The sequence below is a fragment of the Sceloporus occidentalis genome, unplaced genomic scaffold (genome assembly GCF_023333645.1).
Source record: "Sceloporus occidentalis isolate IW3139 unplaced genomic scaffold, rSceOcc1.0.p SCAF_82, whole genome shotgun sequence".
NCBI classification, from domain to species: domain Eukaryota; kingdom Metazoa; phylum Chordata; class Lepidosauria; order Squamata; family Phrynosomatidae; genus Sceloporus; species Sceloporus occidentalis.
The window spans coordinates 2,834,737-2,847,451 of record NW_028317062.1 but is presented as its reverse complement, the minus strand read 5'-3'; the positions used below and the strand labels follow the sequence as shown (position 1 = coordinate 2,847,451).

The window sequence follows — 12,715 nt, the reverse complement described above, 5'->3', positions numbered from 1 at the left end:
TTCTATAAATAAATGCACCATTAGATACCCCATTTCGAGTTCTGTTTAATGCCCAATCCCTGTCCAGAAATAATTCTTTCATCAAGCAAAAAATGTTTCCACATTCGTTTTTTTGCTGGGAACACTTAATTGTCATGCGGCACAAATAGCCACTGATAGGTTGTTACCATAGAAACTTGAAAAAAGGGCACCATAGAAAACAGGTTCTTAATTTTGTTTAGTATAGGTGGAAAAGTACTTTTAAGCTGTCTTGCTTCAATGTTTTTTGTTTCTCTTATTGTTCTTTTCTCACATTCCCTGTCTCTAACAACAGTTAGGATCTGCTTGAAATAGATAACGTAACTTGTCGCATGGTTATCTGTCACCATGAGGTCTTCTCACTTACAATAGTCTTGTGCTCCTTAGTTTGGTCTTTGAGGACTGAATGCAGGACAACTCATGGAAAATAGTTGCTGAGAAAATTGAGAGTTTCTTCTGTTGGCATTCACAAGTCTGCCAAGAGTTAACATCAACGTTGGCACAGTGTAGACTTGGAATAGACCCAAAAGACGTTGAGTGTCCTACTTGTACTCAAATGAGGACATTTTAAATACCAGCTCTAGGAGTCTATAATCACCTAGACAACACCTAAATAACCACTTGATTTTGCAACTGCAAATAAGAAGGCTGACCAAACATGTTTAAATGGCTACTTAAACAAAATAATACATATATTTAATGAAATTGATGGTGTATTTCTGTAGGAAAGATCACTGCCGATGAAGCAAAGAAGTCTAGTTTCCTAAATATTGTTGGCTTGGTGGGATCCATTGATAATGACTTCTGTGGAACAGATATGACTATTGGTACAGATTCTGCTCTCCACAGAATCATGGAGATAGTAGATGCAATTACAACTACCGCTCAAAGGTATGGTTATAAATGTAATCTTATTTTGTCTATAAGAGGGTTTTCAGTTGGTCCTATTTATTCTGGGACACAAACAAAAATGTGCTATGCAGCCCCAGGAAAATATTAACAAGGCTATCGTCCTTTTTTTGGGGGGGCATCCTGGTCATTAGACAACATACAAGTATATGAAAATATAGAAGTATATTTTAATATTTTTGAGACAGTAGTTCATTTTAAGATATATATAGAAATATAGTAGTTAATTATGTCACTGAGTGCAGAGTCTATTTTAAGAACCATTAACCAAAAAGTTCTACATATATGGACTAAGTTGATCAGTGGTTGGAAGAACCCTGTGTCATTGCACTAGTTAGGGTGTCCCTGATTCAGCTAAGTAGTTGTGACAGCTAGTTTAACAGAGTAAATTGTTTATTGTTGCATTCTCAGAATAAATTGGAACTGGTTTATATCTGCAGTAGAGGAATAACTTTGTTGTTAAAGAGATAAACAATGATTCTGGTGCAATGGCACTTTAACTCCTTGATGACAATTGCCGGTCCGGGCACGTCACGGAAATTCAAGTCGATAACGACAAATGACGTGCCAGGACCGGCACGTCATTAAACGGGTGCAGAAAGCGATCTATTTTCGCTTTCTGCACCGAAACGGCGTTGCTGTAATGCCTCGACCTCGAGGCATTCAGCAACGCCATTATCGGCACAAAGGGGCCATCTCTGGCCCCTCGCCGGGGCGTCAACATCCGCCATACTTTGTATGGCGGCGGACGCCCGTTTTAAACTTAAATGGTGTCGCTGGAATGCCTCGATCAGGAGGCATCCAGCGACACCAAACACTTACCTGGGGATGGACTGTGACCGCTCCGGAGAGCGCAGCTGCCGGTGATCTTCGCCATCAGCAAGATGGTGGCGGCCCGGGAAAAAAAATAATAAAGATGAAAAAGTTCGCTAGACGGTCTCCTGACCCTCTAGAGAACTCTGGCTCCACTTGCAGGTTGAACACAGGTACTGCATTCAACCATGCAAGTCAATGGAGCTCAGCTTTCTAATCACAGTGTGATTAGAAAAAAAATTAAAAATAAAATACAATTACTAATAATTAGAAAAAAAATAGTAAAAAACCAGTAAAATGTAAAAATAATTTCCCACTGATGTCACTATCAGGGGAACCTTCAAGATGAAAAAAAATGTTAAAAAAAATAATAAAAAAAAAGGCAAAAAAAAAATATATATATATAAAAAATATATTTTTGTGAGCCCATGGGGTGTCTACTTTTAAAAAATGTATGATTTGATGGGGTAAATTGAATTGGCCGGGTTCAACAATGTCCCAATTAACACGGGGGGAAGGATGGCCACACATCTAATTTCCAATTAGAAAAATGCACACGTACCAAATGTGGCCTTTTAGTTCCCCCCAAAAATGACACACCCATGCATGTGGGGTATAAATGTACTCAGGAGATGTTGCTGAACACATATTGGGGTGTCGTGTGACAGCGGCATATACCAGGAGCTGTAAATTCATACATAAAGTAGGTGTGTGTGGGAAAAATACACACACAAAAATACTACTGCAAACTTTGAAAAAATGCTGGTGGTAAAATGTGTGCATGCAAAGAGTTAAAATACCAGCCTTTAAAATACCCTGTGGTGTCTAGTTTTCAAAAATATATGGTTTTGTTGGGCACACTGAAATGGCCCGGCTCAAAGATGTACCAAATAGGGGATGGGCAGTGGATCCCCAAATGCCAAAGTTCAACACTGAAAAATGTGCATGCCCCAAATGTGGCCCTTTTGCCCCCGAACAGCCAGGCAAAATCATTCATGTGGGGTATCACTGCGCTCAGGAGATGTTGCTGAACACATATTGGGGTGTTTTGTGATAGTGACATATACGAGAAATTTTTAATTCATACCTGAAGTAAAATGTGTGTGACAAAACAAATGCAAAAAAATGACTACCACAAAGTTTGACAAAGACTGGTGGTAGATATGGTGCATGGAAAGAGTTAAAATACTAGCATTTGAAATACCCTGGGGTGTCTAGTTTTCAAAAATATATGGCTTTATTGGGCACACTGAAATGGCCCGGCTCAAAGATGTACCAAATAGGGCATGGGCAGTGGATCCCCAAATGCCAAAGTTCAACATTGAAAAATGTGCATGCCCCAAATGTGGCCCTTTTGCCCCCAAACAGCCAGGCAAAATCATTCATGTGAGGTATCGCTGTACTCAGGAGATGTTGCTAAACACATATTGGGGTGTTTTGTGATAGTGACATATACCAGAACCTGTTTATTCATACCTAAAGTAAAATGTGTGTGAAAAAACAAATGCAAAAAAATTACTACCATAAAGTTTGACAAAGGCTGATGGTAGAATAAGTGCTTGGAAAGGGTTAAAATACCAGCATTTGGAATACCCTGGGCTGTCTAGTTTTCAAAAATATATGATTTGATGGGGTAAATTGCATTGGCCGGGTTCAAAGATACCCGAAATGCCACATGGGGGGAAGAATTACCAGATTTGGAAAAAATGGCTTTGAAATAGCAAAATGCTACCTGTACTTATTGCTCCATAACGTGCAGAAAAAAGCAAAAAAACATAAAAACATTGGGTATTTTTAAACTCAGGACAAATAGTAGAATCTATTTAGCAGGTTTTTTTATTGCCTTTTATAGATGAGTAAAAGATTTTTCAACTAAAAGTTAGAAACAGTCATTTTTTTCTAAATCTTTCACCATATTTTATACTTTTTTTAATAGTAAATAATATAATACAATCAAAACAATGTCATCTAAAGAAAGCCCTTCTTGTCCTGAAAAAAACAATATCTAATGTGTGTGGGTTCAGTAAACGGGAAAGAAGAAAATTGCAGCTAAACACAAGCAGCGCAGAAATGTTAAAACGGCCATTGTCACGAAGGGTACAAAAAGTAAAATCAGCCTTTGTCACGAATGGGGTTAAACGAAGCCCCCATGCTGCGTATAGATTGAATGCATGGGGGGCATTATGTCAAAGCCCTCCATGCATTTGCAAAGGGTAGAAAAAAAATGCCAATTTAAAGGGATCACAGCTATCCTATACATTCTAGTGCATATGATAGCTGGGTGTCACTTTAACATCAGAGACAGTGGCGTCGCTACAGGGGGGCAAGGGGGGCAATTGCCCCCCCGCCAAATTTGGAGTCACCCAGGACAGTCCCGCAATGGGACTTTAACCCCTTGACTGCTAACGACGGCATGGTGCCGTCGCTAGCAGTCCCAGTCAGGTGCTAACGACGGCACCATGCCGTCACTAGCACTACCCTACCTTGATGGAGGTCTGTGGACCTCCATCACCACCTACCCCGGCAATCCCCTCAAACTGAAGGGCATCACCGGGGCCACCCGATCAGCCCGGTGACGTCTCGCGCAATAACGCGATGACGTCACCGCGCAACTTTATTAACAACTGACAATTGTCAGTTAAAGAGGTATGGGGGCATGCTGCTTAGATGCCTGTATCTCAGGCATCTAAGCAGCTACAGCCCCCCAACATATACCGTTGGAAAGGTAATTACTTCACCTTTCCAACGGTATATAGCTTATAAAAATATTATGAAAAAAAATATTAAGTTAAAAAAATAAAAATTAAAAAAAACAGTTTAAACAATTATTTAAACATAAAGTAGTTTAAAAAAAAAAAGTTTAAGTATTCTAGCTAAATGATCCACTGTGGTAGCCAATGTTACCACAGTGATCATATAGCTATAAAAAGTCACATTCCCTTTTTAAAAATGGCCGATACTAATTTTTAATCCCATGATCCCTTTGATCATGGGGTTAAATTTAGCCAATGCTAGAGGGAGGCAATTTTTGAAATCCTGATGAACTGCAAATATTAATAAAATCAGCCATTTAGCCTGTGTGGTACGTGAGTAACCATTTTATCCCTGGAGTGCCTTGCATTTTTACTGCAAAACTTATTTTTGCTGTAAAAGTGATTTTTTTCTCCCTTTACCATCATTTCTTTGGGATTGTAAGGGGAAAGAATGGTGTGTGTTTCTGTGAGTGAATGTATGGAAAGTATGGTGTGTGCTTCTGCGAGTGAATGGAGATATGAAAGGCGTGTGAATGATCAGTAATTAGGGTTGAAGCCTTGACGTGGCATTACTGCTCACATAGGAAGTTAAATTATGGTACAAAAAGTACACATTTGCAAGAACTACACCCCTTGGCGCATCAAATGAGGGGCTGTATGTGTTTCTAGTGCAAACCTGGAGTGCGCAAGACACAAATGAACATGTCGCTATGGTTAGAAAAAACATATTTTCTAGCCAAAGCGACATATTCCATCATTATATGTGCAGTCAACTTTTGTCCTAGAAATACATGTAGCCCCTCATTTGAAGCTCCAAGGGGCATAGTTTCTTAAAATGGATGAATTGTCCGAATGAGGGAGAGCATGAGTTAATGTGTTTGTGTGTATCATAGATGTATAATTGTGGAAGGGCAAAGATGGCACTAGCAGGATGTTTGAGCCTTGGGGACCAAGATGGCACAGGCAGGGTGTATATGGGACAAAGATGGCAAATTGTATGTGTGTTATCTGGGTGCTGGCCAGGTTCTATGTGGGCAGTGTGGACGCCAGGGCTGACTTTGGGGTGTGCAACCTGTGATCTATGCCTGTAATTTAGGGGGTTTAAAATATACCTTTAATACTGTGTTTTTATGTGAATTCCAATTGACCTACACCTGCAAAGCTGGGTTTCTGTGTTATTCTGTAGATCCATATCTGCTATGCTTCCATACATTATTTATGTATACCTGCAAATACAGGGTTTGTATGTCTTGTTCAGTTGATTAATACCTGCAAAGCTGTTTCCATGTATTTATTTGATCTATACCTGCAATGCTACATTTCATATATTATTATTGTATACCTGCAAATACAGGATTTGTATGTCTGATTTATTTGATATATACCTTCAGTGCTGAGATCACAAGTGAATTTCAATTGAGCTATACATGCAAAGCTGGGTTTGTGCGTTAATGTGTTGATCTATACCTCCTATCAGCAGCAGGATATAATATTTATATATATATATATATTTATATATATATCGGCAGCAGGGACTAATATTAATATATATGGGCAGCAGGGGCTAATATATATATATCAGCAGCAGAATCTAATATTAGGCCCTGAAATCATTTAGTGCAAAAGTTACTAAATTGTGGCTTCAGGCTTCCCATGTTGAATGATCAAGTATCATTCCATAGCACATTACTTTTGGAAATATATATATATATATATATTTTTTTTTTTTTTTTTTTTTTTTCCAGTGGTATGATTTAATGGTGGAAATTATTAATGCCCCCCCAGTTTGACTGTGGTATCTTGTGTGCCCCCCCTATATATTGTTTCTAGAGTTGCCACTGATCAGAGACCTTATGATGTAGAAGCCTTGGCTAAACTCAATATTTAATGACATGCATATGATATTGTTTGGTGGTAAGGACTCTGGGATTATGTTGCTTGGGTTTAATTGTATCTTTTATGATATGAAACGTTATATAAAAAAATATTTCTTTTCAGTCACCAAAGGACCTTTGTTCTTGAAGTGATGGGCCGTCACTGTGGGTAAGTGCAATCATTAATGTTTTAAAAAACATTTTAGTGATCCTTTTATACTTCAGTTGTTTAAATGCAACTTTTGACTAAACGTGCCAAGTCTATTTAGTCTCGAATCGGAGGAACTTGTCCGTTCATTGATGAAGCAGGTCGAATAATGCAATAAAGTGATGAGTAAAGCTAGTAAGCTACAAATGCAAGTATTATTCGGCGGCTAATGTTACTTGCATTTGTAGTTTACTAGATTGACTTCATCCTGTGCAAATCCTACGCCTGCGTGTTTATGTAGGACACATTCTATTTCCACCTATGGTTTTTAGTTGTAGGTGATAATTTTAGAGAAATAGAAAATGGGTCATGTCTTAGTCTCTTAATATCCATAATGCACAGTTTCAGATCTTCCTCTTAACTTTCCAGCTCCTATAGTAGTAAAGGACATTTTAAAGCTCCTTAAGCCTCTAACAATTGGTGCAGGGAGCCTCAGAATGGTGGGGCCCTGGAGCAATTGCTTTGTGTGCCCCGCCATTAATCTAGTCTGTGTTTTGGTCAAACTGTGGGTATTATAACACACAGTGCTAAAACCCACTTCTGTGTCTCAGACTTTTAGATTTGATAATTAAGGTCCTTTGAGTGGTGAAGAAGGGGATAAAATTCACTCTACTTCCAGTGGACAAGTTTACGGAGTATCCCATTTTGAATAGACCATGACACTAGGCGCTGGTCTCTCTTCTCCCTCTTCTATACGCCCATAGGGTGCAAAGAGGCTTGGCTGATTAGGGTTAATTAAAGCGTATTATGTAAACATCTGTATTTGTAATTCACCAGTGTATTCTACATTTCACTAACCATTTTAATTCTCTCGTGCCGGACTCTAGGTACTTGGCATTGGTGACAGCCCTTGCATGTGGTGCAGACTGGGTTTTTATTCCAGAGTCTCCACCAGAGGAGGACTGGGAAGATCATCTTTGCAGAAGATTACAGGAGGTACAAATACCCAACATATAGATATTATGACATAAAATTAGCTGAAAGGTTAAAACTTTTATTATCAAGAAAAACTAAATGGCTGCTACCAAAACTAAAATGTCTTCTCCTATTAAAAGTCTGTGAAGAATGTATAAATCTGTCATAAGGATGATGTTTCTCATGTCCTTTTTATCTTTGGATTCAGTGGTCAATCCAATTATAATTCTCCAATGCTGATGAAAGCAAGTCATAGTGCAACTGAATTCCCACCATCCACTCTTTATGTTCTTTTTATTTGCTTTCATCAGTATCCAGAAACTCTTTTGTTTCTTTTTGTACAATTCATTGTCAATGGCGAATAGTACAATGGAAGCGGAGAAGAGGGTACGTGACATAAATACAGATTCAACACAGTACAACAGGGGAGATTAGTTCAAAGAGGAGAAGTTTTACATAGAGGGTGGTGGATAAGTGGAACAGTCTCCCAGCAGAGGTAGTAAGGAATTTAACATGCATGGCATAGGCATATCGCTATGCTGAAAGTAAGAGAAGACCATGGACCAAATGGGGCTCGAGGTTTTTTAAGCAGGAAAAAACAGGCAAATTAGATGGGCCAAATAGTTCTGATCTTCCATTACATTTTGTGTTTCTGATATGTATGATATTTCCCTAAATTTAATAATACAAACTTCTCTCTGAACCCATAAAACTTATTTCATGATTGGTTTTCCATTTAAATTCTGTTCCACTTTTCTCTTTCTTTCCTAATTTCCTTTCACAACCTTAATCCCTTTAAGTAAGATAATGCAGATTTCTGAAAAGAAAGGCGAAATGACCCCAGAAGGGAGTTAACAAGACAATGAGTAACTGAAATTGATTGAAACATTCATACATGACTTAATACACGACTGACTGTGATAATTAAAAAAGAATAACAAACTGTTCTAAATCAGCAGCCACGCAAGCTTAGAAACAATATCAGTAGTCAGTTGTAAAACATGGTGATTAATAGATTATTCAATAAAATGGGTTTGGAGGTCTGCAAAGCTGAATCCTATTAGATAGAATTCATCTACATGTAAAGAACTATGTATGTAATGTCTAGGAAAACTGAAAGTGGTTGATGGTGAGGAATAAACACCAACCTACAAAAGTAAAATTAGGGGAGATTACTATTGGGGGGGGAATAATTCTCGTGATTGTCCCACAAGCAGCGGGCAGCTGCCAACCATTGCTCCATACACATCTGATCCACTTCTCCAGCGGCAAATAGGGTGCTGCAGTCTGCGGCCACCAGCTGGAGATGCCTGCCTACTGCGGCCTGTTGTACCCAGCCGTCAGTCGCACTGACCTCATTAGGTGGCCACTGGGCTTAAAGTGCCAGGGTCACCTCGTTATCCAGTACCAGCCCCGATCCACCGAATTGGTGTCAAAATGAGTAGCTAATGTCCTTAGAGATAAAACTGCCCAAAGCCACATACATAATGTGAAAGCTAAGGATAATGGCTGGTCCGTGAGAAAAGTACCCAAAACCGGCTTCATCAGGGGTACCGTACCAAAAATTGCCTTGTGTACATTCCTTTAAAAAATAAAAACTTGAGGAAAGTGTTTTTATTAAAAACACAAAATGCCATAGTTTTTGTTGAAAATGAAATTAATAAAATATGTATATATATATTTTTAACCGAAATTTCCATCAAACATAACGAAGCACTTGGTTTGCATTTTAAGGTCCATGTCCATGAATATAATACTCCTCAAGTTCTTTGACATGTCTAACAGCTCCTCCTGTCTGCGGAAATGCTAACGACTTAACTTTTCTTCCAGACAAGAGACCGTGGATCGAGATTAAACATTATTATTGTTGCTGAAGGAGCAATTGACATAAGTGGCAAACCTATCACATCTGAATATGTTAAAAATGTAAGTGTTGTCTAAATGTTTTCATTTTTTAGGTGTTGCTCAAACATGAACTTAAGATCATCCAAAGCAATATTTATAAGGTTTACTCGAGGATCCTTTCACAAATGTTTCCCATAATTATAAGTATATTATTGTGAAGGCAGATGTGTCCCTCAAGAGCTCCACCTTGCCCAATAAAAAGTCATAGGTCCAGTCACATCTCATTATAATTCTATACCCCACATTGCCTTGAGAATCAGGAAAGACTCTGAATGAAGCATTTTTATTGGGAAAATCATCAGTCGGCTCCACAAGAGCCTCAAACCATCCACACCACACTAATGAGTTTGAAGTGACATGTCCATAGCCGTTTCTATCTCCATAGCCTTTGTTCCATAACATATTGCTGCATCTTACTGCTGTGCTGTGAACTCATTTTCTCCAACCAGATACCCATAATGACGGTCAGAACTAATTCAACCAAAGATTAATTTCTTAATTAACAGTTCTGGAATTACCCTCCCCCCAGGACCCATAAATAATGTCACAAAGGCTCTCCTGTTAAGAGGAGAGGAAAGGCTTAGGTAACGTGTGTACCAGGTGGGAAAGAAGCCAAACAGACACTTTTACTCAAAACAAGTACCACGATCTATTCTTTATTGTTTTTAAATACATAGATTACGTGCATTTTCCTGTGTACCGTCCCTTTAAACAAATGACTTATTGCTCTCTCTTATACATGCAGCTAGTTGTGAAACGTCTTGCATATGATACAAGAGTCACCGTCCTTGGCCATGTTCAGAGGGGTGGAACGCCGTCGGCTTTTGACAGGATTCTGGTAAGAATTCTTTTTTTTTCACGTTATTAATCCATAGGAAATGCACTGAAATTGCCATGATCAATAATAAAATAATAATTCTCAATAGTTATTGTTTCCGTAACTTATTTTGGTTCTATGTTGCATATCGATTAACAATAATAGTAGGGTATACCTATTATTAATCACTCTAACCTACGCATTACTTAGAATTAATTGCCATGTATATCACTAACTGGACAGTGGAACCGTAATACAGGCGAATATGTGAAGAGAATGGCTGACCGTGATGCTCTCTTTGATAGGGAAGCAGAATGGGTGTTGAAGCTGTTATGGCCTTGTTGGAGGGGACACCTGATACACCAGCTTGTGTGGTCAGTTTGACTGGAAACCAAGCAATCCGTCTGCCCTTAATGGAGTGCGTTCAAGTGGTAAGTTATATTTCACCCTACATTCTGTGACACGCAGCCAGCGTTGGAAGAGCGTTTAACTTGCAGGCAGGGTCCTCTTTACCTAATGTATCCCTTTGTCTTCACCCGTCTATTCTAGTTTTGTCATACTCATTGAATACATGTACTGTAAGAAGCGGATGGGCACCACCCATATCCACGTGTACCCCATTCGGAGAAAAAACATTTAATCTGAATAAAAGATGGGTGTAGGCATCCAAAAGATGTGTACTTGCTTCCATGTATAAGCTATTGACATGAGACACCTTCGTTTTATCTATGGAAGTGATCGTAACAAGATTACCTCTATTTAGAGTGTTTATCCTTAAGGGATCTGTGAAGCAGCTAGTCAGCAAGGGATAAAAAGCAGTATATTATAAAATTGTATATAATTGCATATACCGTATATTCCGGCGTATAAGACGACTTTTTAACACCAGAAAATCTTCTCAAAAGTCAGGGGTCGTCTTATACGCCGGGTACTAACCGAGTACCGGGTACTTACCGAGCCGGAGAGTCCCACGAATCTCTAGGGGAGGGGCGAGTGGAGAAGCCGCCTCCCCTGGGCCGGTCTTCAGGGCCGCGCCGAGGTAGGTGCAAGATCGTGATCTCCCCAACTAGCCCTGATCAGTAGGGCTGGTTGGGGAGATCACGACCTCCCTCTAACTAGCCCAATATTAGGGAGCTCGAGGTCTGGCACTTCAGACCTCGGCTTCCGTGCTCCCTAATCACTACGCGCCGGCTATTGATGCCGAGCACGGGGATGACGTCATGTACCGGCGCTCGGCATCAATTGCCGGCGCGTAGTGATGAGGGAGCAGTAAAGCAGAGGTCTGAAATGACAAACCTCGCGCTCCCACAACTGGATGGAAGAAAGAAGATAGAAGATGAGAAAGGTAAGAGATGGGGAGAAAGGGGTGTGAGTGCAGTGTATGTATGTTGGTGTGAGATGGTCAGTGTATTTGTGTGTTTGTAAGCTGGTGTGTGTATATACACGTGTGTGTGTGTGTATATGTGTGTATATATATATATATATATATATATGTATATATACATACATATGTGTGTGTAAAGGCAGGGGTGTGTGGTGAGGGCAGTGTATAAATGTGTATGTATGGACAGGAGTATGTGTAGATATATATATGTGTGTGTGTGTAAGGGCAGTGTATGTATGTACCGTATTGGCTTGGATATAGGCCGCACCCTAAAAGTTTGGTGCTTTTTTAAAGAAAAAGTTTTTTTTTCTTTAAAAAAGCACCAAAAAAACAGCAGATATGCTGCCACTGTCCTCCTCCTCCCCCCCCCCGACTTACCAGAGGAGACTCCCGGGTGTCTTGCGGGGCCGGCGGGGGACATCTACGCAATACGCGTACACAACTTCCGGTGCCGACACTCAGCTGATGTGCCGGCACCGGAAGTTGTATACGCGTATTGCGTAGATGTCCCCCGCCGGCCCCGCAAGACACCCGGGAGTCTCCTCTGGTAAGTCTTGGGGGCAGAGGTAAAACGCATCGTGCGGACGGTCACCGGCTGCGGCGATGCGGGTAAACAACCTCCGCAGCCGGTGACCATCCGCACGATGCGCTTAGACAACCTCCCGTGCCGGCACCCCCCCCCCCCCCCCCGTGGAAAGTGCTGGCAGGGGAGGCTGTCTAAGAGTATCGGGGAGTAGGATGCAGGTCCCCTGCACCGCTGCGGGGGATCTGTATCCTAACCCTGCCCGCTAGACCCCGAATATAGGCCGCACCCCCACTTTAAAGACTTAAAGTGGGGGGAAAAAAGTGCGGCCTATATTAGAGCCAATACGGTATATGTCTGTATAACAACCAGCCAATCACCGGTAAGGTACATCGTTTGCCGTGATTGGCTGGTTGCTGTACGCTTGGTAGAGGGGTAGTCTTATACGGCGAGTATAGCCCAAACTCTATATTTGAACTGGAAAAGTTGGGGGTCGTCTTCTACGCCCAGTCGTCTTATACGCCGGAATATACGGTAATTGTATCTTATGTTTTTAGTCTGTATATGGAAAACTGAATACATATACATAGGGCTAC

At 40.4% G+C, this 12,715-nt stretch overlaps 1 protein-coding gene across 1 annotated transcript in view; it reads left to right on the top strand.

Annotated features, from left to right (window-relative positions):
• LOC149285263 (ATP-dependent 6-phosphofructokinase, muscle type) overlaps positions 1–12,715 on the top strand; it is a 29,855-nt gene that overhangs the window by 6,684 nt on the left and 10,456 nt on the right. The window contains exons 5-10 of the mRNA XM_089495546.1: positions 744–909; positions 6,492–6,536; positions 7,403–7,511; positions 9,321–9,416; positions 10,141–10,233; positions 10,518–10,643. Of these exons, the coding sequence (XP_089351672.1) occupies positions 744–909; positions 6,492–6,536; positions 7,403–7,511; positions 9,321–9,416; positions 10,141–10,233; positions 10,518–10,643 (635 nt within the window). The remainder of the gene's footprint in view (positions 1–743; positions 910–6,491; positions 6,537–7,402; positions 7,512–9,320; positions 9,417–10,140; positions 10,234–10,517; positions 10,644–12,715) is intronic.